The 21,460-nt window shown below is 60.6% G+C and overlaps 1 protein-coding gene across 6 annotated transcripts in view; it reads right to left on the bottom strand.

Moving 5' to 3' along the window:
* Positions 1-21,110, bottom strand: part of RTEL1 (regulator of telomere elongation helicase 1) — a 28,421-nt gene extending 7,311 nt beyond the window's left edge. For 5 of the 6 annotated variants that reach the window (XM_082670908.1, XM_082670912.1, XM_082670910.1 and 2 more), the window contains exons 1-20: positions 21,050-21,110; positions 20,084-20,356; positions 18,979-19,174; positions 18,612-18,705; positions 18,023-18,104; positions 17,793-17,853; positions 14,663-14,738; positions 14,133-14,217; positions 13,775-13,840; positions 12,966-13,116; positions 6,980-7,018; positions 6,829-6,907; positions 5,863-5,960; positions 5,312-5,367; positions 1,881-1,952; positions 1,683-1,764; positions 602-734; positions 371-484; positions 255-295; positions 33-118 (exon numbers count right to left, since the gene is read on the bottom strand). In XM_082670908.1, the coding sequence (XP_082527034.1) occupies positions 33-118; positions 255-295; positions 371-484; positions 602-734; positions 1,683-1,764; positions 1,881-1,952; positions 5,312-5,367; positions 5,863-5,960; positions 6,829-6,907; positions 6,980-7,018; positions 12,966-13,116; positions 13,775-13,840; positions 14,133-14,217; positions 14,663-14,738; positions 17,793-17,853; positions 18,023-18,104; positions 18,612-18,705; positions 18,979-19,174; positions 20,084-20,185 (1,713 nt within the window). In that variant the 5' untranslated portion in view covers positions 20,186-20,356; positions 21,050-21,110. Of the gene's footprint in view, positions 1-32; positions 119-254; positions 296-370; positions 485-601; positions 735-1,682; positions 1,765-1,880; positions 1,953-5,311; positions 5,368-5,862; positions 5,961-6,828; positions 6,908-6,979; positions 7,019-12,965; positions 13,117-13,774; positions 13,841-14,132; positions 14,218-14,662; positions 14,739-17,792; positions 17,854-18,022; positions 18,105-18,611; positions 18,706-18,978; positions 19,175-20,083; positions 20,357-21,049 lie in introns of those variants that run through there. The other variant, XM_082670913.1, reaches the window with a different exon arrangement.
* Between the last annotated feature and the right edge of the window lie 350 nt (positions 21,111-21,460).

Below are 21,460 nucleotides of genomic sequence, written 5' to 3'. Positions count from 1 at the left end.
GCCCCCAGAAGACACTGCAAGGAGGGACTCACCCGCCAGAACTCCAGGCTTTTCTCCATGACGGGGTAGGAAGGGAAGAAGACCAGGAGCCCATGTGGGACCACACGGGCGATGTTGCCTGCAAGCACCGTGGCCAGCTCAGCAGCAGAGGACCCCTCCAGCCCCAGGAAGACCAGGCAGGACAGGGAGTGGAGCGGGGGCAGGCGACCTCGCAACAGGGCAGGGGCCCAGGAATGGACAGCATGGGCACTCACCCAGTGCCTTCCCCAGGGACGACAAGCACTCGTCAGAGAACCTGCAAGGAACCGGGGGGCTGTTGCCATGAGGGGCCTGGCACTCGGCCACCCGCCTCACCCGCCAGGCCCCCTACCGTTTGTCAAAGGCGGAGCTCAGCTGGGCTCCGTCGGGGCCTTTAGGGACAATCCCCACCCAGATCTGGTGCTTGTCGATGACGTGTGGGTTCTCCAGGCAGACTGGGAAAGGGCTGGAGGGAGGCAGGGGGTGGCCCCTGTGAGATCCTGAACCCCCAGCACCCCGGCAGCCCAGGGCGGGGGGCTGGCTTCGGGAGCCCCCCCGGGGGGGGCCAAGGGTCAGCACTTACATCTGCATCTCCTGGGTGAAGGAGGACACGGGGGCCAGTGTGCCGCTGGTGAGGATGAGGGTACGGACGCCCTGGTGGACCAGCTCACGCATGCTGTGGCCAGGGCTGAAGCACCAGTAGCTCAGCACCTTCCCTGCGGGGGGCGGGGGCACGTGTGTGAGGCCCAAGCCGCCTGCCCAGCAGCCATCGTGTGTCCCCCAAGGCGGTGCTGGGCCCTGGGGCCCAGGTGCACAAGTCTTCCCCGGGGGTCCTGCCCGCCCTCCCGCAGGGTCCCAGGAGCAGGAAGCAGACCAGAGAAGCCCACCAGCATCCTGGCGCCGGGGGAGGGGGACGCTGAAGTCACTTCCAGAGAGGTCAGCCTACCCCAGCCCTAGATGTCCTTCTGGCTCAGTGAGGAGCCGGCCTCCCCGTGCCTGTACTCCGGGTGGGACTGCAGAAGAGGGAGGGGCAGAGGCCCACAGCCCCTGGAGGCAGGAAGCCAGGGGTGACCTCCTACACACGTCCTGCCCAGCCAGGGAGGATGCCAGAGCACGGCCTGCAGGCAGACACGCCAGCCCTCCCATGCGCTCCCAGTGGCTCCGGAAACAGGAGATGGAATAGCACAAGCGGATGCTCAAACTGTGACTCTCGGGTCAAGACCACGTCACAGGTCAGCAGGGACACTTCTCACAAAAGAGCAAACCACTTTCTGGGACCAGAGAAGCCTTTCCAACTTCTGGGATGGGACCTGCCCCTCAGTGGGGAGGATGGAAGCGCGGCTCTGAGTCCACAGTGTCCTGGGCCAGCCCTGCACCAGCAAGGACAGGAGTGACCATGGAGGACACTGGGGAGCCAGGAGCCCGGTCTCGGGGCGCTCTGGCTTCTCTGTCCAGCGGGGGTCTGAGGGCCAACCCCCGTGGAAACTCCAGGCAGGCCCCGGGCCGCCGGGCCCTCGGAGGTCTCTCACTTTGACAGCTCTGACTCTTAGAGGGCAGGTGGGGAATCACCTGGAGAAGGCTGGACCGACAGGCGGCCGGGAGCCCATAGCTGGACGGGGCACCGCCCCAGGGGGAGCATGTCGCAGCCACCTGAGGTGCCGTACCTTGCTTTCTGGCTGCCGTGGCGTTCCAGGCATCTGACCGCTGAGCTGTCCTCCGGTGACCAGCATCAGGGTGGATGTGCACCTGGAGAGGTGGAATGGATAGGTGTCCTAGGCCCCACTTGGGAGCCCCCATCCTGGAGGCAGCCCCACCTTGTGACACCGCGGCCTGGGAGCTCCCCATCCAGGAAGCAGACCCACCTTGTAGGACTGACACCCCGGCCCCACCACAGCACTGGGGCCACCTTCAGCAGGGTCCACGCCAAACACGATCTGAACAGCAGAGATGAGGGAAAAAGTCAGCAGGACACATTAGAGGCTGCCACTCCTGCTGAGTCCCTCCCACACAGGACAGATGGACACTCAGGACACAGCCACCACCTGCCCCTGCTTCCAAGCCAACAGCGTCCCTGGGGCAGGACCCCAGGCTAAGGAGCCAGAGCTGCCTGTCCCCTCCCCTCAGGGGCCCCGCGCACTAGAGACACAGCCGCCCTGCAGGCCCCTCCTCGGCAGCCAGTCCAAGGCTGTCACGGGGACCGAGTCCAGGTCAGCAGCCCGCCCTCTCTGCTCTCCCCTAGGGATGGGTCAGGGGATAGGGGAAAGGAACCCCGTTTACATGGAGAAGTAATAGGATGAAATTAATTCCTAAGTACAATAAGCAGAATTGTACTCTTAGCCAATGCAACGAGCCAAGAAAAAACCACAAGAGAGATAAATATGGGGGCAGAAGATACAACACACTAGCCGTTACAAACAACAGGCCCATCTACTTAGAAAATCCAGAAAACCAAACAACAAACTTTTAGAACTGAAAACTTAGTAAGATAGCTTCACACAAGACCAACAAATGAAAGTCAACACTTTTCTTGCACACAAGCACCAGTGAGTTAAAAAGACCCCTTTCACAACAGCAACAAAAAGTATGTAACACTGGAGATAAAGCAAGAGACAGACGTCACCTCCTCCGGAACAGTCTGTGAGGTCGCCCTGGAGAACAGAGCCCCGGCTCTCCCCACAATAACCCGAAAGTCCAAGGCATCCCGGCCAAAGCCCAAGAGGCTCCTCACAGAAAGGGAACACTCTGACTCTGACACTCGGCTGGTAGAAACAAGGCCAAGACACGTTCAGGAGGGACGGCGTGTTCCACAGCCCCGTGTCTTCACGTCACTCCCAGGCGCCTTCTGCTGGGTTAGAGGCTGAGGCTGAGGCCACGACTTCTACCCGGTGTCCGTGAAAACAGAGAAGACCGGCACCACCAGCACCCATGGGCAGGAGCCTCACCCACCAAATCTTCCTACAAACAGGAAAGGCCTTGGAAGCCCGGATCAGCAGCCTGTTCTCAGCAAACTCCTGCCAGGCCCAGGGGATGTGGGCGCATGGCCGGAAGGAGCAGCGGGCACCCCATGGCCCTGCACGTGAGGGCCCAGAAGCACGGCCTGCGGGTACAGTGCAGCCTGTGAGGAGTAAGTTCCAAGGGCGAGAGGAGCTTCGAGAACCACTTTCCTCGTCCAGACGGCAAAACACCTGGCCTCGCGATTCACCAAAGTGTCCGCCTGCAAGGGCGGAACCACACACACTGGACCTGATCCCGGAGTGGAGGCCACACCGCCTGGTGAGGCCACTCTGGGGCCATGGCTTCCCCTGCAAACCCCTGCACTGTGGCCCCAGAGCGGCCCTCACATCTCAAGGGATGGCCAGGAGTTGCAGACAGCAGTGTGGCTGCCCTGTGTCCGAGTGCCAGACACGGGTGGGCGGCGGGGAGGAGGTGGCAGGCACGGGTGCAGCTGTAGCCCTGGGGGAGCCTGCTGCAGCCCCCCTCCCCGGCTTGGGCTCTGCTGCCTGCCCACGGCTGGCTCTGCACTCCACCCTGGGGGCTCCGTCCCAACTGTGAGGCGGGGATGGGGCTGGAAGAGCAGCCGGGGTCACGGAGAAGAAGGAACATTCTAGCGTGGCATCCTGCAAGCCTGGGCTCTGCCCCCCTCCTTCCATCACTTCCGGCCGGCGCAGCGAGCGTCCTAGGCCTCTGCCCCCCGGGCGGTGACCCACCAGTACTGCTGGGTCTCCAAGGAGTCCCGAGCCCCAGCTGTGGCGCCCCGGCCCTGCCCTGGAGGCCCTGTCCCTTCCAGGCGGGCCCTCCCTCTGTGGCGCCCTCTGCCCATCCTCCCGCCCTCCTCAAGGGTCCCTGCAGCTGAACAGGCCGGCAGGGCGGCGCACCCTCGCTTCCGGGCCTGCACGGTCCCTCCCTGCTCCATACTCTCTGGAACCCGAACACCACTAACCCCATTGGGTTGGAATTTCCCTTAGCAGCTGCTCTAAGCAGCCCCTGGCGGGTGACTCAGCTTCCTCTGCTGCCCAAGCTGCCTACGGGCCATACTCGCTCACCAGCCTGTCATGTCCCCTCCAGCTGGAGGAAGTGTGACCCAGCAGGTGCTCACCCCACATCCCATCATGATGAGCACCTGTGAGTGCGGTCAGGGGCCCCGGGGATGCCGCCCTGCGCAGGCCGACCGCAGGCCTGGCGGGCAGTGTGGAAGGTGTCGTGTAGCCGTGGAAGCACCGCGAGGGGTGGGGAGAGACAAGGAGGGGGCGACAGAGTGACGCGCTGCAGGGCAGGTCACCCAGGGCCTCGAGCCCACTGAGCCTGTCTGCAGCCAGGCGCACCCCACTGTAACCCCGTGCAGCGTGCGCAGCCACGCACGTGCCACACGGGGCCTCGGGTGCCCCGGTTTCCCCAGGACCAAGAGCCGCCGAGGGGCCTCTGCAGAAAGGCCCAGCGAGGAGGCCCCGCGAGGCGCAGGAGGGGCTGGAGTGCCCGGAACCTTCAGACTGGCCCTCAGGGGCCAGCTGGGCAGCCACGCAGCCAAAGGAAGGCAGGCCCTGGTCTGTCCACTTGAGCTGAGGAAGCGGCTCAGCTGGGCCCGAGGAGGACAGCTGGACACACGGGACGGCACGTCAGGGGCAGGAAGTGGTCACATCCAGAGGCCCTGAGGCATGTGACAGCTCCCCTGGTCGCCTGGCCTGGGGAAAGTGGGGTCTGCACGTGGCAGAGGAGGGGCTCGGTGAGCCCTGGAGGCTGCCCCTACCCCCAAGCGGATCCCAAAGCCCAGATTGAGGCCGGCCTGGCCCAGAGGACCTGCAGACCACCCACTGACTCCAAACACCAGCCCCAGGCCCCACCTAGTGGGCGTCGACGGGACACACTCACCCCTCGTCTCAACACCCTCTGGGCGAGGCTGGCCCAGCAACGCAACAGGGGCTGGGGGACAGAGTCCACGCCCCCCACTCCAGTACAGGCTTCTGCATTAACTTTCCCCTGAAATGCTGTGTCAGCGAGAAACTGGAGAACAGGCGGCAGCTGGCTGGGCAGGAGCCGCTGGGCCTGTCTGAAAACTGGAGGGACCTGCCAGACTCTCACCCTAGGCGCCCCGCCCCCGCCGGGCCCCGCCCTCAAGGCCTGCGGCGGTGCTGGGGCGAGAGGAAACCAGCCCTGCAGCGCGGACTTGAAGCGTGTGCTGGGGGAGCCTCGTCCTTCCCCACGTCTAGAATCTACCGCAGCTCTGCAGAAGGAAGCCCTGCCAGCTTCCACCGGGAAAGGAAAGAAGGTACCACATCCTCGTGGCGGCGGTCCCCACCTGGATGATGTCTGCCAGCTTCTGCAGCCCTGCCGTGTTGGTGAACAGCCCGGCACCTGTAGGGGCAGCGGGTGCTGACCGTCCACTGGGCTCTCTCCAGCTGAGGGGCCCTCAGAGGGCAGCTCTCCCTGTCTTCCCAGTGGGTCTCCCGCTGGTCAGTGGGACAAGCGCGGCTCTGCAGCCAGATAAGGCTGGGGCTGCCCAGAGCCCAGGAGCCTGGCAAGGCTGGGCGCCCCCGGTCAGACCAGAGGGCTCCGTGGCACAGCCTCTGGAAAGCAGGCCCATGGAAGCCCTCTGGGCAGAAACAGAGCGCAGGAGGTTTGGGGGAGAGGGTGGTGGGGCCCACAGCTCACTGCCCCACCCACGCCCCTCACCGCTCTTTCCTAAAAGGGGCTGAACAGGGAAGACCGCTCTTTACAGGACACACGCCACCAAACATGCTAAGATCTCAACATCCGAATCAGAAAGGCAGTTCCATGGGCCAAATTCCTGTCAGGCTGCGCCCTTGAGTAAGGAGTCAGCCACAGGGCACACGGTGGCCGGGGACTCACGTCCTGCCAGGTGTTGGATGATCTGGTCCAGGGAGTCAAGGATGCAGCCCTTGGTGTGAAACGTGATCTGGGCTTCGGCAAACAGCTCAAAGATGTAGCTACGAGGAAAGAGGCAGCTCAGGCCTGGCAGGAGATGAGGCTGCACTTTGGGAACCTAACAGCCAAAAGCATTTTAAGTTTCCTTCACCCAGAAACAAGCTCTGGGCCTCCGGGGAGGCCCAAACCTGGAGGTGAAAGGCCTCTCCCCTCAGGAGCCTCAGTGGGGAGGACAGTGGCCTGCAGGAACCCGGCGTACCCAGAACAAGGCCTGGGCTCGGGGCTCGGGCTCCGCATGGGTGCCAGGAGGAGGTCATCAGGGCCTCCCTGAGGTGGTGGCTCTGGGCAGGGCACCCAAAAGGCAGTTCTGGAGAGTCGGGAGGGAGGGTGGGCAGTGGAAGCTGCAGAGGAAGCCCTGTGGGTGTGGGAGCCAGGGAGGCGTCAGGGCCATTTGGGAAGCAACCGGGCCCTGTGAGGGCCTGAGCAGAGCGGAGCAGATGGGGCTCAGGGACAAGGCAGGCAGCCCAGCGCTCCAGAACATTGCCTGCCTCGACAGACCTGGGCCTGGGTCCCAGCGCAGCTGGCAGTGGTGCACCGAGGAGAGTGACACCTGCCCCAGGCCACCATCCCATGGGGAACAAACCCTGCGGCTCGGAGGCCTGTGGGACGTTCAGACGTTCCAGGTGACTTTTCGTCCTAACAGAAGGTGGCACGGAGGCAGGTGCCTCGTTCTAAAAGGCAACTGCAGTGCAGACAGAGAGGTGAACCAGAGAAGAGGGTGGCGGTGCTGACACTCTCAATAACCAAACCCTCCCGGACCTCCAAGACGGAAAGACTCTCTGGATTTTGACCCAGTGACATTCCAGGCCACATGGGGTGGAATGCTGCAGAGGGACAGAGCCCAGCACAGCCGCCTGCTAGGTCTCTCACCTCCCAGGCTTGGTGACGCCGCCGTCACCTCCAGGCAGCTCCACGGCGTCGATGGCCCCCTCCAGACGAAGCAGGATCGCTGTGGGGTTAGAGGCTCTCAGGGCAGGGCTGTGGGGGGCAGGCCACGGCAGGTGGGGGGAGGGGCACCTACTCTTCAGCTTCGCGAGGTCCTCCAGCTCCAAGTTCAGCCCTGGGCAAAGGAAAGCGCAAATGCACAAGTCTGCATCCTTCTAATTCCACCACCCCGTCCTAAGGAGCCAGGATGCTGGTGTGGAGGGCAAGACACTGACAGAAGAGGCTCTGAAACCCACACGGCTGGAACTTGACCTGGAAGCAGCAGCCTGAGCTGAGGGGGGCGGTCACCTTCAGAGAGACCCTGTGGCTATGCACATGGACATGGTTCTGAGCTACGTTTTCCTGGTGACCAATGGGCTCCGTTTTCCACGTGCACACTGGCCATCTGTGTGCCTCTCAAGAAGCGTCTATTCATATCTTTCGCCCATTTTTCAATTGGGTTGGGTTGTCTTTTTGTTGAGTCGTTAAAAGGTTTCCTCCCTATTTTAGATACAAATCCTTTATCAGATATGTTATTTGCAAAAAATTCTTCCTGTTCTGTGGGATGTCTTTGCTTTCTTGATGGTGTCCTCTGACGCACAAACGTTTTTGATTTTGTTAAGTCCTGTTTATCTATTTTTTCTCTGGGTGCTTGTGCTGTTGGTGTTACTTCTAAGAAGCTGCCGCCTAACGCAGGGTCATGGAGATTGACACCTGGGTGAATAACCCCACTCCTTAGGTGTGGGCTGTGCAGAGTGACCTCCGTCCAAAGAGAACAGTGTGGAAAGGAGGGGAACGAGTAACTTGGAGCCCCTGACAAAGCCGATTTCAGCTGGCAATCAAGGTCATAAGTCATGCGGAGTTAACTGCAGGGACCTGGATGAGATACAATGAGGCGGGCCCTGCGCATCTGAGCCCTTCCTCCCCAAATCCCACACCCCTGTACGTCCAGGGGAGAAACGTCACACAAATCCAAACCCCAATGAAGGGGCATTCTACACAACGTCAGAGCAGTCCTCCTCCAAACCACCAAGGGAGGTCTGAGAAACTGTCCTGGACAAGGCAAAGGAGGGCTTCCCTGGTGGTGCAGTGGTTGAGAGTCCGCCTGCTAATGCAGGGGACACGGGTTCAAGCCCTGGTCTGGGAGGATCCCACATGCCGCGGAGCAACTGGGCCCGTGAACCACAACTACTGAGCCTGCGCGTCTGGAGCCTGTGCTCCACAACAAGAGAGGCCGTGACAGTGAGGGGGCCGCGCACTGAGATGAAGAGTGGCCCCCGCTTGCCACACTAGAGAAAGCCCTCGCACAGAAACGAAGACCCAACACAGCAAAAACAAATAAATAAATAAACTCCTACTCCCAACACCTTCTTTAAAAAAAAAAAAAAAAAAGGAATCCACCTGCTGGGACTTCCCTGGTGGTGCTGCAGTGGTTAAGAATCCAACGCAGGGGGCACGGGTTCGAGCCCTGGTCTGGGAAGATCCCACATGCCGCAGAGCAACTAAGCCCGTGTGCCAGAACTACTGAGCCCACGTGCCACAACTACTGCAGCCCGTGCGCCTAGAGCCAGTGCTCCACAACAAGAGAAGCCACTGCAATGAGAAGCCCGTGTACCGCAGTGAAAAGTAGTCCACTCGCCACAACTAGAGAAAAGCCCACGTGCAACGGAGACCCAACACAGCCAAAAATAAATAAATAAGATCAACATAAACGGCAAAAAAATGGAGTATGAAATGAAATATAAACATTACAAATGAGCTTAAAATGAATAATATGACCCCAGTGAAGCGGAAAGAAACAACCCAAGGAGCCTCTGAATGAGCGTTTTCACTCTGTGGTCGCAGACCAATGACGAAAAGGACGTGAACAAGCATTAAACCTAGTGAGTAGATGTTCATTTATCGTGGGTGGGCTGGCAATTCTCAAACAACTGTCTGTGTTCTAGGATCAAACAAGTTAAGTACGATACTGAGAAAAAATGAAAGCTCGTTTCCTCACAAAAGGCGTTACAAACGTGGAAAGGGAGGAAAAAAGAATAACTGCATGGTTCTGGACTAAAACTGGGGTGGGGGAGAGCATGAACTCACAGTTCTACGCACACGGGCGTGGGGGTGAGTGCCTAAGCACGTGGACTCACATGCTGACACGGATGCGGAGGTTAGTATAAGACCTCACGCAGAAGACGAGAGGATAAGAAGACTCATCGTTCTGCAAACATCATAGAAATCATGACTTCAGGGACGACTCATTAATGGATGCCACAAGTGACTTCAGAATCACAAATGGAAAAGCAGTGACCGCACAGCAGCAACACCCGGCAGCCGTCACGTAACCAGACTGAAGTTAACGCCACCAACATCACCTGCGAGACGACGCAAGTCCGCGGTATTCCCACCAAAACGCAAAACCTGAATCCAACCACGAGAACACAGCAGACAAATCCAAACAGTAGGACAGTCGACGAAGTAACTAGCCTTTCTCTCCACAGGCCCGGAGACCACGGCACCGGGCAGAGGGGTGGCTGTGTTTCGGGCCTTACCGAGGACAGCTGGGAAAATTCTAATGCAGCTGCCGATTAGACGAGAGTGCAGTACGGATGCTGGTTTTATGATCGGATCATCAAAGAGAATGTCCTTGTTCTCAGGAAACACACGCTAAGACACAGAGTAAAGGTGTCAGGCCGGCAACCGCCCTGAAGGAGGCAGAGAAACAGGGAACCTGTCCGCTCAGTGGGGGGCTGGTCAGATGGGGCAGAGCATCAGCCGCGGGGGCTGGGGAAGGCACGCAGCAGCTGTAGCAAGTTATCTGTGAGCTGGTGAGAAAACAGAAAATGACGGTGTCGGAACAGGATAGAAGACATGAAACGGGGACTTCCCTGGTGGCACAGTGGTTAAGAATCCGCCTGCCAACACAGGGGACATGGGTTCGAGCCCTGGTCCGGGAAGATCCCACATGCTACGGAGCAACTAAGCCAGTGCGCCACAACTACTGAGCCTGTGCTTAGCGCCTGCGTGCCACAACTACTGAAGTTCGCGTGCCTAGAGCCCGTGCTCTGAAACAAGAGAAGCCACTGCAATGAGAAGCCAGCGCACCGCAACGAAGAGTAGCCCCCGCTAGACACAACTAGAGAAAGCCCGCGCGCATCAACGAAGACCCAACACAGCCAAAAATAAATAAATAATTAATTAATTAAAAAGAAAAAAAGACATGAAACGATAACACGAGCCAGGTTTTCTAAAGCTCAGAAATGAAGCAACAGAACTCAGAGACAACTAGGAGAAAAAAACACTTGAGAAATAAAGATTATGTTAGAAGAACACAAAAGTAGATACAAGCCACATCGTCTTAAAAGAAACAGTGAAAAAGGGGAATTTTTATAAGTCAAAGAAAAATAGAGACAAAAGGATCTGAGAGAGTAACAGGTTCCGAACTCAGGTGGAAGAGACACGACATGATCCCTGGAGCAGAAACCGAAGCCAAGGCCGGGCCGTGAGCGCTGCCGTGCGGGACAACATCCCCCCAGGTAAGAGGAGACTTGGAACTACAGGCTGAAAGAGGTCATCATACGTCGATCCGGAAAATCAACACTGAGACAAACTGCAGCAAAATTACTGGGCTTTCAAAAGAAAAAAAAGTCCTAAAACAACATCCAACTTTAAAAGTAAAAGACAATTTTAAAACGGCAAGGTTTATGATGCACGTGACTGTCAATCAGAAAATCCATTCCTAGATACGTCCCCGGAGAAACGCTGACCTATTTACTCATGTACATGCGTTCGGGGTCGAAAGCAGCTGACTTAGAAATTCCCATCGCAGGTAAAGACGGTGAAGCAAGGACCATGCGTCCACGAGGATACCTAAGCAGCAGAGCACAGCAGGCCAAGGGACCTGGCCCGAGACCTGCCCAGGACGGCCGCAGGGCCAACCTATTTCCGTGGTGCTGCTACTGCCGCTACTGCTCTTCCTATGGGTACACGATTTGCCTTTTTCCTTCTTTCTCTCACAAATATACAGTGTAGTTTCCCAGAGGCTGATACTGGTCCCCACACACGTCCGCGGTCTAATCCCTGGAACCCATGAATAGGTCAGCTTCGCAGCAAAAGGGACCTGCAGATGCAATGAAGTTGAGGACCTCGAGATGGGGCGATAACCCTGGATCATCTGGGGTGGCCCAAAATGGAACAGTAGGGTCCTTACGGAATCAGAGGAGACCGAGGAAGCAGAGGTCGGAGACGTGGGGCCACAAGCCAAACAACATGGCACCTCTAGAAGCTGTAAAAGACCAGGAAACGGATCCCCGTCTGCAGACTCCAGAAGGAAGAGCGCTGCTGGCCCATCCTGGGCTTCTGGGCACCATGAGGTAATACATTTGAGTTGCCTTAAGCTAAGTCTGGAAATTTCTTTTAGCAGCACTAGGAAATGAATACAGCCATGGCGCGTAGTATCACGTCAGCCAAAGCAGGAAGTTACAAGATCCAACTACCTTGCATTAAGCCAGATATTAAAGAGGTTTGCAAAACTGAAATAATGCCACTCTTCTAATTTTTAAAATATAGTTATTTTTCCAAAAAAGTGTTATTTATGTTAACATGTCATGGATTGAATCGTGTCCTCCAGAAAGCTATGTTCAAATCCTAAACCCTGACCCCTGTGAATGTGACCTTATTTGCAGATATGGTCAGTTAGGATGAGGTCCTAGAGAACTGGGTTGGGCCCTCAACCAGTGACAGGCGTCCCTATGAGAGAGGACACCATGTGAAGATGGGAGTGAGACTGGAGTGAGGCGTCTACAAGCCCAGGTCTGCCAGTAGTTGCCAGAGCTGGGACAGAGAGGCCTGGAGCACATGCCCCGGGAACTCACAGAAGGAGCCACCCCGGCTGACACCCAACACGTGGACATCTAGCCCCAGAACTGAGAGGATAAACTTCTGTTGTTGAAGCCTCCCAGCTTGTGGTACTTCGTTAAGGCAGCCCTAGGAAATTGCCATGTAACAGTTTGTTATTTAGTTTTTCCTTCTAATACGCTTATTATCCATAGACGTAACTCACATAAACAAAGCTCAGTATGTTTCAAGAACGTAAAGTTTGGGCTTCCCTGGTGGCGCAGTGGTTGAGAGTCCGCCTGCTCATGCAGGGGACACGGGTTCGTGCCCCGGTCCAGGAAGACCCCACATGCCGTGGAGCAACTAAGCCCGTGAGCCACGGCCGCTGAGCCTGCACGTCCAGAGCCTGTGCTCCGCAACAGGAGAGGCCACAGCAGTGAGAGGCCCGCGTACGGCAAAAAAAAAAAAAAGAACGTAAAGTTTAAGACATAAAGGGTCCTGAGGCCAACACGTTTGAGAACTTCTGTGCTAAACACACAAAGCCGTTTACAAATCTTCTCTCCCCCAACACAGCCTGTGAGTGCGTCAAAGGAGGCCCGGAGACCCTCGCAGAGGGGGCCGAAGCAGGTGGCCTGGCGGGAGAAGGGGCCTCTGCGCCCTCTGGAGTCTGCCCATGTGTGTGACTGTACAGGGACCGGGAAGCTGAGGCTGTTCACGCCCCGCCCCACACTCGTGTGAAGGACACGACGGGACGTGGGTGACGTCCAAAGGACCGGGCGCAAATGCTATGAACCTGCAGCAACTCGACAGTAGGAACGCTTGCTACAAAGTGGTCTGGCGAGCAAAAGGTGGATTCCTAACACTGACAACGGCCACGCAGAACGTCTGGACAAACCAACCGCGTCCACCAAGTATTTCTACGCACGCTGCAACCACTGCTGCAAAAGGGAAATGCAGGATACGACTCGCTGAGCGCCGTTCCTGTGGACGACGCTTGCGGGTCCTCACAAAACGTCATTACGGCTGACACCCTTCGTTTTCACTTCTATGCAGCAGAGGCAAGTTCACACCCCCGGGGAAACGGTGAAAAGGACTTGAGAGAGTGCTGACAGGTTGGGCGGTACCCACCTCCCCACGTTCATCTGTGAGGCCAAGAAGACTCTTACAGAGGCTGGCGCTGCCCCTGAGGCAGACTTGAAAGAAGGGCCCTGGGCAGACTGGCCCCTCGTCTGGGCTGCGGTCCCTGCCCGCGAGCGCACCTGAGCTGGCCGAGTCCGCGCTGAACTCCGGGTGGAGTGCCTGCCGCGCCACCTTGGCCTGCTCCTCCAGCACCTGGCCTATCACGTCCAGTCCCGAAGCCACGTCGTGGGGCGTCAGGTCGAAGGACGCGGCCTCCTCACACATCTTCTCCTGTGATCCCGAGCACACCCGTCACGGGGCTCGATGAGGCAGAGGTGACGGGGGGCAGAGGGAGGGGAAGCAAGAGGCCCCTTGTGTTCTCAAGGCCGGGTCTCAAACTGGCCCAGAGATGGATGTCTGGCCCAGACAGTGTTTGAAAACAATTTTACTTGAGCTGCCTACATTTTATAGTTAGAAAATTTCCCGCTAAACTCTAGCTTCTAGCTTCTCTCGAAAGCCGAGTCTGGCCCATGGGCCCACCGTCCCCACGCCAACAACCGCCTGGAACCCCGTGAGGCTGAGGATGCCAGGCTCTTGTGGACCCCTCCAGGCTCCCCAGGTGGCCTTCCTCCAGTGCTCTGGTCAAGGTCCACCACTCCTGGAGACACGGTCCTTGGGCCCTGACACAGGCCACAGGACAGGAGGGGCAGGGCGGGCAGGCAGCAGGGAGGCAGCCACCAGGGACAAAAGGGAAGAGAAGGAATGAGATGGCAGGAAGGGTCTGGGGGTCTTGCGTGCAAATGGCAGGCACAGGTCGGCAGCCCACCTTGCCCAGTTTTGCTTGGTCCTGACGGTGGGACGCGGGGGTCTGGACAGAAAGGCCCAGCTGTTGTGCACAAGAAAGTGGGCTGGAGGAAGGGGGTGTCAGGAAGGCCACCCAGACACTCACCACGTTGTGAGCTTCGTCAAAGACGACGACCGCCCCTTTCAGGTCGATGCCATATGCACGGCGGCTCTACAGCAAGAGAGGAGGACGCCAGGCTGGGGCCGATGCTCCCAGGCGGTCTCGTGGGGTCCAGCTGGAGAGAGGGACAGGGACCCCGGCCGCGCGGGGTCCCCTCACTCCTACCAGGCCACACACTCCCAGAGCTCAGAACAAGTCACAGCCTCGGGCTGGTGAGGGGCTGTGGCTCCGAGCGCTGGCTCCGAGCGAAGGTCTGATCCCAGCACGGGCTCCGCCGGCCCCTCCTGAGCCTGGGACATGCCCTGCCGTCAGGCACCGTCAGCTACGCAGGCCGAGGCCTCACCTTGGCGTCCAGCAGGTAGTTGTAGGGCATGAAGATGATGTCGGCCTGCTGCTTCAGGTTCCGAGACAGGTAGTAGGGGCACACTCTGGAGGGAGAGGAGGTGCTGGGACACAGTGCAGGCTGGGAGGGTTCCCCGGGGCGCGAGAGAGCCACGGCCTGGGGCAGCGGGAAGGCTTGCCGGCCACCCCTCACGCCATCAGTTTTCAACCGTGTGAGTGGGTCACTCATTTAAAAATCCACAAAAACAAAAAGACCAAGCCTGATCCTGGGCAGGTGGATGAGATGGTGAGAAGCAGGGCAGTCGGGCATGTGTCACCCGACTGGAGGCCTGAAGCTACAAGGTCGTAGCCAGCTTCAGAGAGGAGGGGCAGTGTCAGGTGGAGGACGAGCTGGATGTCCCAGGACCAAAGGCCCAGTGGGCGGGGGAAGGGGGCTGGGGGCTGGGAAGGAGCGTCTCATTTCTTCCGATGCTTCAGGAGAGAAACGTGCCTGCCTGTGCGCGTGGAGGGAGCCTAGCCCTGGCAGGTTACCTGTGCCTCGTCCCGCTGCTGACCAGGTCCTCGATGTCCAGGATGCGGCTGGCCAGCTCCGGCTCCAGGCTCTTCTCTGGGGACACGGGCGGGCGTAAACACAGGCTCTCTGGTCCAGAGTACCCAGACCGCGGGAGGCACCCGGGATGGAATGGCTCCTGGCAACAGGCAGCCCCTGGGGAGGGCGCCAAGCCTAAAGCGAGTCCCAAGGGAGCCCTGCTCTGTGCCTTGGGCAGATGCAGGCCTGAGGCTGAACACCAAGAGGAGACCCCAGGGTGGGGTGGGGTGGGGGCCGGCCCTCAGCCTGTCACCACCAGACCCTCTCCAGGCCGGGGCGGCTCCCATGAGCCCCGGGGCACCTGCCCTGCAATCAGGCTTCAGTCTGGCAGCAAGTCCCTTCCTCTCGCTTCACCGCACCCCCCCAAGAACAAGCCCAGAGTCTCCCTCTTAAGGAAGCCAGGCTCCACACGGCCAGCAGCAGAAACAACTTGCTGTCACTGCCTGTGCTGCCCGGGCGGGAGGCGCAGAGCCCACCTGAGGCCCTGCAGCCCTGGGGCCCCTTCCTCAGGATGCAGCCCAGACAGGCCCCACTCCCTGCTGGCTGTGTGTCCCTGGGCGGGACGGGCCTCAAGAAGGGACACAGGCCCCCCAGTTGGGCCCGTAGGAATCGGCCAGGCAAGTACTATAACCCAGCGACACCCAGGCCTGTCCCAGCAGATGGGAGCAAAGGTCTCCTCTAATAAGCACCCCGAGTCTCAGGGCAGCCCCATGTGGACACAGGTCCCCGGCTCCCAGTTCCACTGGGGCAGGTACCAGGCCCAGCCCTTAACTGCACAGACCAGAACACACAGGCCCTCTGCAGTGACCGCCCCTAGGGTGCCCCCACCAGGCAGCAGGCAGGGGAAGGAAGAAGAGCCATCCGCTCAGCAGCACCATAGCAACAGACCAGCCAATCGGCACGCTCTGCAGCAGGCCGGCCCCACAGCTCAGTCACCTACCTGGGGCGAGGGGGGCTGGGGAGGGGGGGCGAGGAAGAGCGGGCAGTGAAGAGGAAGGGACAGTGGAGAGGAGGGAGGGGCCTGGCCGGGCCACACTGCTTGCTCCCCGCGGGACGCAGCCAGGCAGGGCTCCGCTCTGCACGCCTCTCAGACCCCTCCTGGGGTCTCTGCCCACTCCTCTCCCCCTCCAAGGCCTGGGCACCTGCTGGAGACACCCCACTGCATCCCGTGCATCAGCTGGCAAAGGAGGCTGAGACAGCCGGGGGGGCACCGGTTTATGGTGAGTGGATGCCCTCGATGAACAGGCAGAAAGAGTACAGCAGAGCAGGGGCAGGGACTGGGGAGGGGACAGAGAGGCCGGAGCCAGCAGGCCAGCTGGGACAGCCCCTGCTCTGCCACACAGGGCCTGGGGCAGCGGGGAGGGGCCTGCAGCCAGGGGCCCAACACGCAGCAGCTCCAAGGGTGCCTCCACCGTGGATGGGAAGCTCCCCCCAGCTCCCACCCGTCTCCTGGCCTCCTGGCCCCTCCCTCCTCAAGGACCCTCCAGATGAGGTGAGGAGTGCTGCAGGTGAGGGACAGGACCCTGCAGGTGAGGGCTGATCCAGCAGAGTGGGCAAGCTGGCCACTCCAAGCTGCTGTGGAAAGGTGGCTGGAGCGGTTCACACCCTAACGGCTCTGGCCTGTGGCCAACAGGACACCTGGAACCCCCTTTGCCAGGGACAAGGACAGGGGAGGCAGCCACAGTGCAGCAAAGGGGGGACGGCTCCGTCGAGCATCACGGGCCTGACACCAGGGCCCGTGGGAAGGCAGGACTGAGGGCAGAGGGCCAAGCAGCGGGGGGACGAGGACAAGAGAGCAGCCTTCAGGCGACCCGACACCCACAGGCCTGACGCCGACGGGACAGCAGAGCTGGCGGCCAGCAGTCTCCAGCCCGGGGCCACGACAGCTGCCACAGGCCATCCTCAGCCTTACACTTCACTGCTGTCCTGCGGGTCCTCGGCGCCACCAGACCAAGGGACACCGCCAAGGGGAAGGCAGTGAGGAATGAGCCTGGGACCCTGGGTCATCACCCCAGAGGCCAAGCCGTGCAGCCCTACCCACAGCCGGCCCGCCAGAGCCCAAGTCCGCATCAGGCAACCCCCCTCCCTCTCTCCAAGGGCGCTGGGACTCCCAGCTCAGGCCTCTGGGACCGTCCTGCTGTCCTGACCCACTGCCTAGCACAGGCCTGGCCCGCTGGTGCCCTGCGAATCACCGATGGGAACTCTCTGGGGCCCGGCTCACTGCAGGGTCTGAGTCCCAACCCTGAGGCAGGAAACAGAGGGAACCCTGACCCCACAGGAGCGTGACCCCGCCCCCAGGCCACACCACAGAGAAGCCTCTCTGCCATCACCTCCGGCTCCAGAAGTCCTGACAGACACAAAGGGCAGCCACGGGCGGAAAAGCAGGAATTCGGAGGCAAGGGCACCAGTGCCGCCCCTCCACTCTGGGCCCCAAGAAAGTCAGTGACAGGAGACAAAGGGTCCCCTTCACAGGGCCCTGGGCACCTGCGGTCACACAACCACGCCGCACCTGGGCTGGCCGTTGTCACAAACACTGCGCTTTCCACTCTCATCCGTTTCTGGATGAGGCTGGAGGAGTCACTAGGAGGACCCCAGGGGCTCAGGGCACGTCACACCCGCCGAGTTACAGGCGGCAGTGACAGGATGCACCACAGAATCAGCAAAGGGAAAGACACGTGGAGGAGCTTCCAGCACCCCCTCCCTGGCCGACTCCCCCAGAACAGCTGAGACCACGAGTGAAATGCTCTCCAGAGACCCAGCGCCCAGGGGGGCACCCCTGACTGGCAGGCGCCCGATTTCCAGCCCTCCAGAAGGGAGCACGCACTCTGCACAAAGCATGCTGTTGGCACGGTTCAGGCCCTTCCTCAGCCCCACCGCGTGAGCTCCTCTGCACGCACGCCAATGCTGGTCGTCAGGAGACAGAGCTCAGGCACCTCGACAGCCCAGAGCGGGGCGCTGAGGGGCAGCAGCCAGCAGCCCAGGAAGCCGCTGAGCCCAGCCCTCAGAGGCGCCCAGACTCCACGCCCCCTGCAGCTCTCCGTGGGCAGGACGCACCACCTCGAGCCTTCTCACCTTCCACGTTGTTGTAGAAGTGACAGGAGCGACTTGCCACCTTCTTGCGGCACAAGTGGACCTGGGTGAACATGAGGTCTGGGCTCGTGTGACGGCCGAGCCCTGCCCCAGCCAGGCACCCCCTGCCAGCTCCACCCCCGCCAGCTCTTTACCTCTCCGTCCCCCAGGGGCAGCACCCACGCAACAGCAGCAGACCCACCAAGGCCGGGCTGGGAGCCCCAGGAGCCCACCTGCATGTGGTTACTCTCCTGCTTCTTCACCTCAGGATGGATACACAGCTGTTCCCGGGAGCCCAGCACACACACTCGGGGCCTGGTGGAGGAGACGGTTGGGGGGCCCAAGGATCAGAGGGCGGGGGCCCCAGTGCTGTCCAGCGGCAGGAGCCACGTGGGCTGCACCGGGAGCCCAGGGAAGCTTGGCTCACACGCCCGGGCAGCCAGAGGGAGTGGCTGGGGCGGAAGTCCGCCCCAGGCTCGAGAGGGGCTTTCACCGTGGCACGGCCTGCTCTGAGTCAGCGTCCAGGGCGAGGCCGAGAGACTGGGGCAGGCCTCGGGGAGACCTTGCCACCTGCATCCTCCCTCTCGTGGGAGGTCGGCGGGGAGGGGACACCAACCCTCCTGCAGCACTGCTGGGGGCTCCAACACGGGGCAGGGCCTCCCCTGCGCAGCTGCCCTGACCCACGCCCACAGCTGACACCCTGATGGCTGCGAGGAGCTCAGGGCGGCAGCCCCACAGCCAGAGCACGGCGCGACCCCAGGGTGGGGTCCAGGCAGAACACCCCCGTGACCCCAAGGCAGGGGTGGACGCCGCCTGACCTACCGGTAGGAGGTGTTCCGGAGCTCACTGATGACCTGAGTGAGCTGCGAGTGGGTCCTGGAGGCGTAAATGATCTTTGGGACGTCCGCGTAGCACACTGCCCGGCACAAGGGAACAGGACAGGTCACGGCCCACGTGTGCAGTTAACCCGGGGCACTCAGCTAACTCGGCCCGGGGACAGCTAAGCATCGATGCCCAATACTCGCTACAGGAAGGAGTGCAGTGGGTCTCTGCAGGGTCCTCATTTGGCCATAAGGCTCTGACCCTAGGTTTACAGCCAGGATGGCGAGAAATGACGTGGCAGCTACAACCCCCCTTCCTTCCCCGCCTCCCAGCCCGGGACCAGGAGAAGGGCAAGAAGGGGCAGCACCTGGGACATCTCCTTCCAGGGCAGCGTTCCCCCAGGACGCCAAGGCGCGGTCAAGGAAGAGCTCCCCTGACACCCTCTCGGCAATCTTGCGGGCAGAGACAGCGTCTCGGAGCTGCTCCCGCCAGGCCAGCGTGCTGCAGAGGAGACACAGCGTCTTCCCCGTGCCCGTGGGGCTCTCCAGAACGCCGTTCACTTTCTAAATGGGGTGGGGAACAGGGTCACGGGGGAGCAGGGGCAGGCTCCGCAGGCCACACAGCCCACCTGAGACAAGCCCTGCAGCCCCTGGGGCAGCTCTGCCCCCACTCAGCGGGGGACGTAAAATGCCGCAGGACCTCTCCACTCTCAAACCAGGTCTCATTAGCAAACAATTTACAGAGCATTACCCAAGATACCACGGTACTTTTCAGCCTAATGTAAACAGGAAGATGACGAATTCGGTCAAGCCCCGGAATGGGAGTTTGACTCTGATTCTGGATCCAAGCAGTTACACTACCTGCATGGAGCCTGACAGTCCACATAGCTCTCGGCCGGTAGCCCGAGTGGAAACCTGGGCCGACACAGCCATGTCTGCAAAGCTGCCCCCAGCTGCCGCAGGAGTGGGAACATGGGCCCAGCTACAGAGGCAGCCCTCAAGGGCTGGGGGCTTGGGCAGGTACAAGAGGGCGTGCCCAGAAACCCAGCAGAAAGCAGGCTGCACCCCCTGAGGTTTAACGACCTCCCCTAATGAGGGCTGGGCGCCACCTGTCCCTCTGTGTGCAAATACTTCCTCCAGGCCCTCAGCTAGACGCCCTCATCGCTTGGCCTCACTCACATTCCACCTGCGCAGAGAGGCCCCCCCAAGGCGCTCTGAAGTCTATCACCTTATGTCTTTTCTTTACAGCACTCCTCACGGTCTAGAATTATCCTTTTTGTTTACTTGTTTAGCATCTCTCCTACCCCAGCTAAAACATGAGCCCTATTTATGGTCGACTCCCACGTCCAGAAGGGTAGCTTCACCAGGAGGACCTGGCCGGTGTAAAGACAGTGCGTGTATATTGGGTCTTACTGAGGCTCTACCCACTCTGACCCATCCCCCGGGTACAAGCCCCTCAGTCTGCAGCCTCACCTTCTGCAGACACTCCAAGACCTTGCTCATGTACTCCTCTTGGCATTTGTATGGCTGGAAAGGGAAATCCACTGTCACACCATTCAGGGTTATCTTGGGCATACTGGCCTACTCTCTGTCTCGGGCGGACACAGAAGCTGGCTGAAACGCAGGCTGTGTGGGTCTGCGAGACAAACCCCTCTCCGAACATCTCAGGGTCTCAGACGCTCCAGGTAAGTTATGCCAGCCTGTGCCGCTGGGACACGTTCTCCACGGGAGCCCCTATGGCAGAGACTGCAATAACAAGACTGTTTGTAGCGACCCTTTCCCGAGCGCCAAGCCACTTCACCAGCCCCCTCAGGCAGTGCCTCCGCAGACAGGTCCGAAGGCGAGCCTGTGACATCCTGTCACAAGGAGCTCAGAGAAGTGTCGGCCCTGTCTTGTTCTCCCGCCCCAGGCAGCTCCACCGTGCTCCACCCGCAATAACACTGCATTGACCTCCGCCAAAGCTTGAGGGGCCAGTTTCCAGCGGAGCGCCCCCAGCCTGGGCCGGTCGGGACCCCCCGCCCCTGCGGCTCCCAACTCTCCGCTCCACGGACCAGCCCCATCCCTCCCAGGTGGGCAGCGAAAGAGCACGTGTGCTGCTCTGATCTGGGACGCGAATCCGTGCGGCGCCCAGCAAACCACTCAGCCCCCCGAGGCCTGGTTTCGCATGGACACTCGGACTAACAACCCGCGCTCCTAAACCCCGCCGGGCCGCCCTTCCCGCGGACCCGGCGCCCTCCACGAGCGCGGAGCCGGGCACTACGCGCCCCACAATGCAGCGCGCCAAAATCGCCAGCGCGCGGCCCGAGGGCTGCGCGGGGCCTGCCGGGAGTTGCAGTTGCGGAAGCCCCCGCTTGGGCACAGGTTCCAGTGCCAGGGTCTCGGCGGGGAGCCTTCCACGACCGGGATCTCCAGGACTTCGCCCCTGTCCGTCCGACTCACCACCACCGCGTCCTCAGCAGGCAGCCGGTCCGACCTTGCGGGCTGAGGCGCGCAGTCATCCGTGAACGCGCTGCACTTCCGCCCCCAATTCCGGTCCGCTGCGCAGTGCTCCGGCCGGAAACTGGTCCCCTCCCTCGGGGTCCGCGCTCTGCTGGCGCGCAGCGTTCCACGTCCCACCCGCCCCTTCAGTTGACCCTGAGCCCGGTGACCGGCACCTCCTCGCCCGCGGGCACGAACCTGGGGTCCCGCCGTCTCCTCCCTCCCCACCAGGGTCTCCATTCCACTTCCCCCCGGGCCAAGCCCCCTTGGACAACTGCCCGGACAACAGCACAAGCCTTCTAACAGGTTTCCTGTGGCTTCCCTTTTCTCAAAAGACCCAGAGGTCTTTTAAAGACTCGAGTCTGAGCTGAT

Source organism: Grampus griseus (assembly GCF_964374135.1).
Source record: "Grampus griseus genome assembly, chromosome: 14".
Lineage (NCBI taxonomy): Eukaryota > Metazoa > Chordata > Mammalia > Artiodactyla > Delphinidae > Grampus > Grampus griseus.
This window is presented reverse-complemented; position numbering and strand designations above follow the sequence as displayed.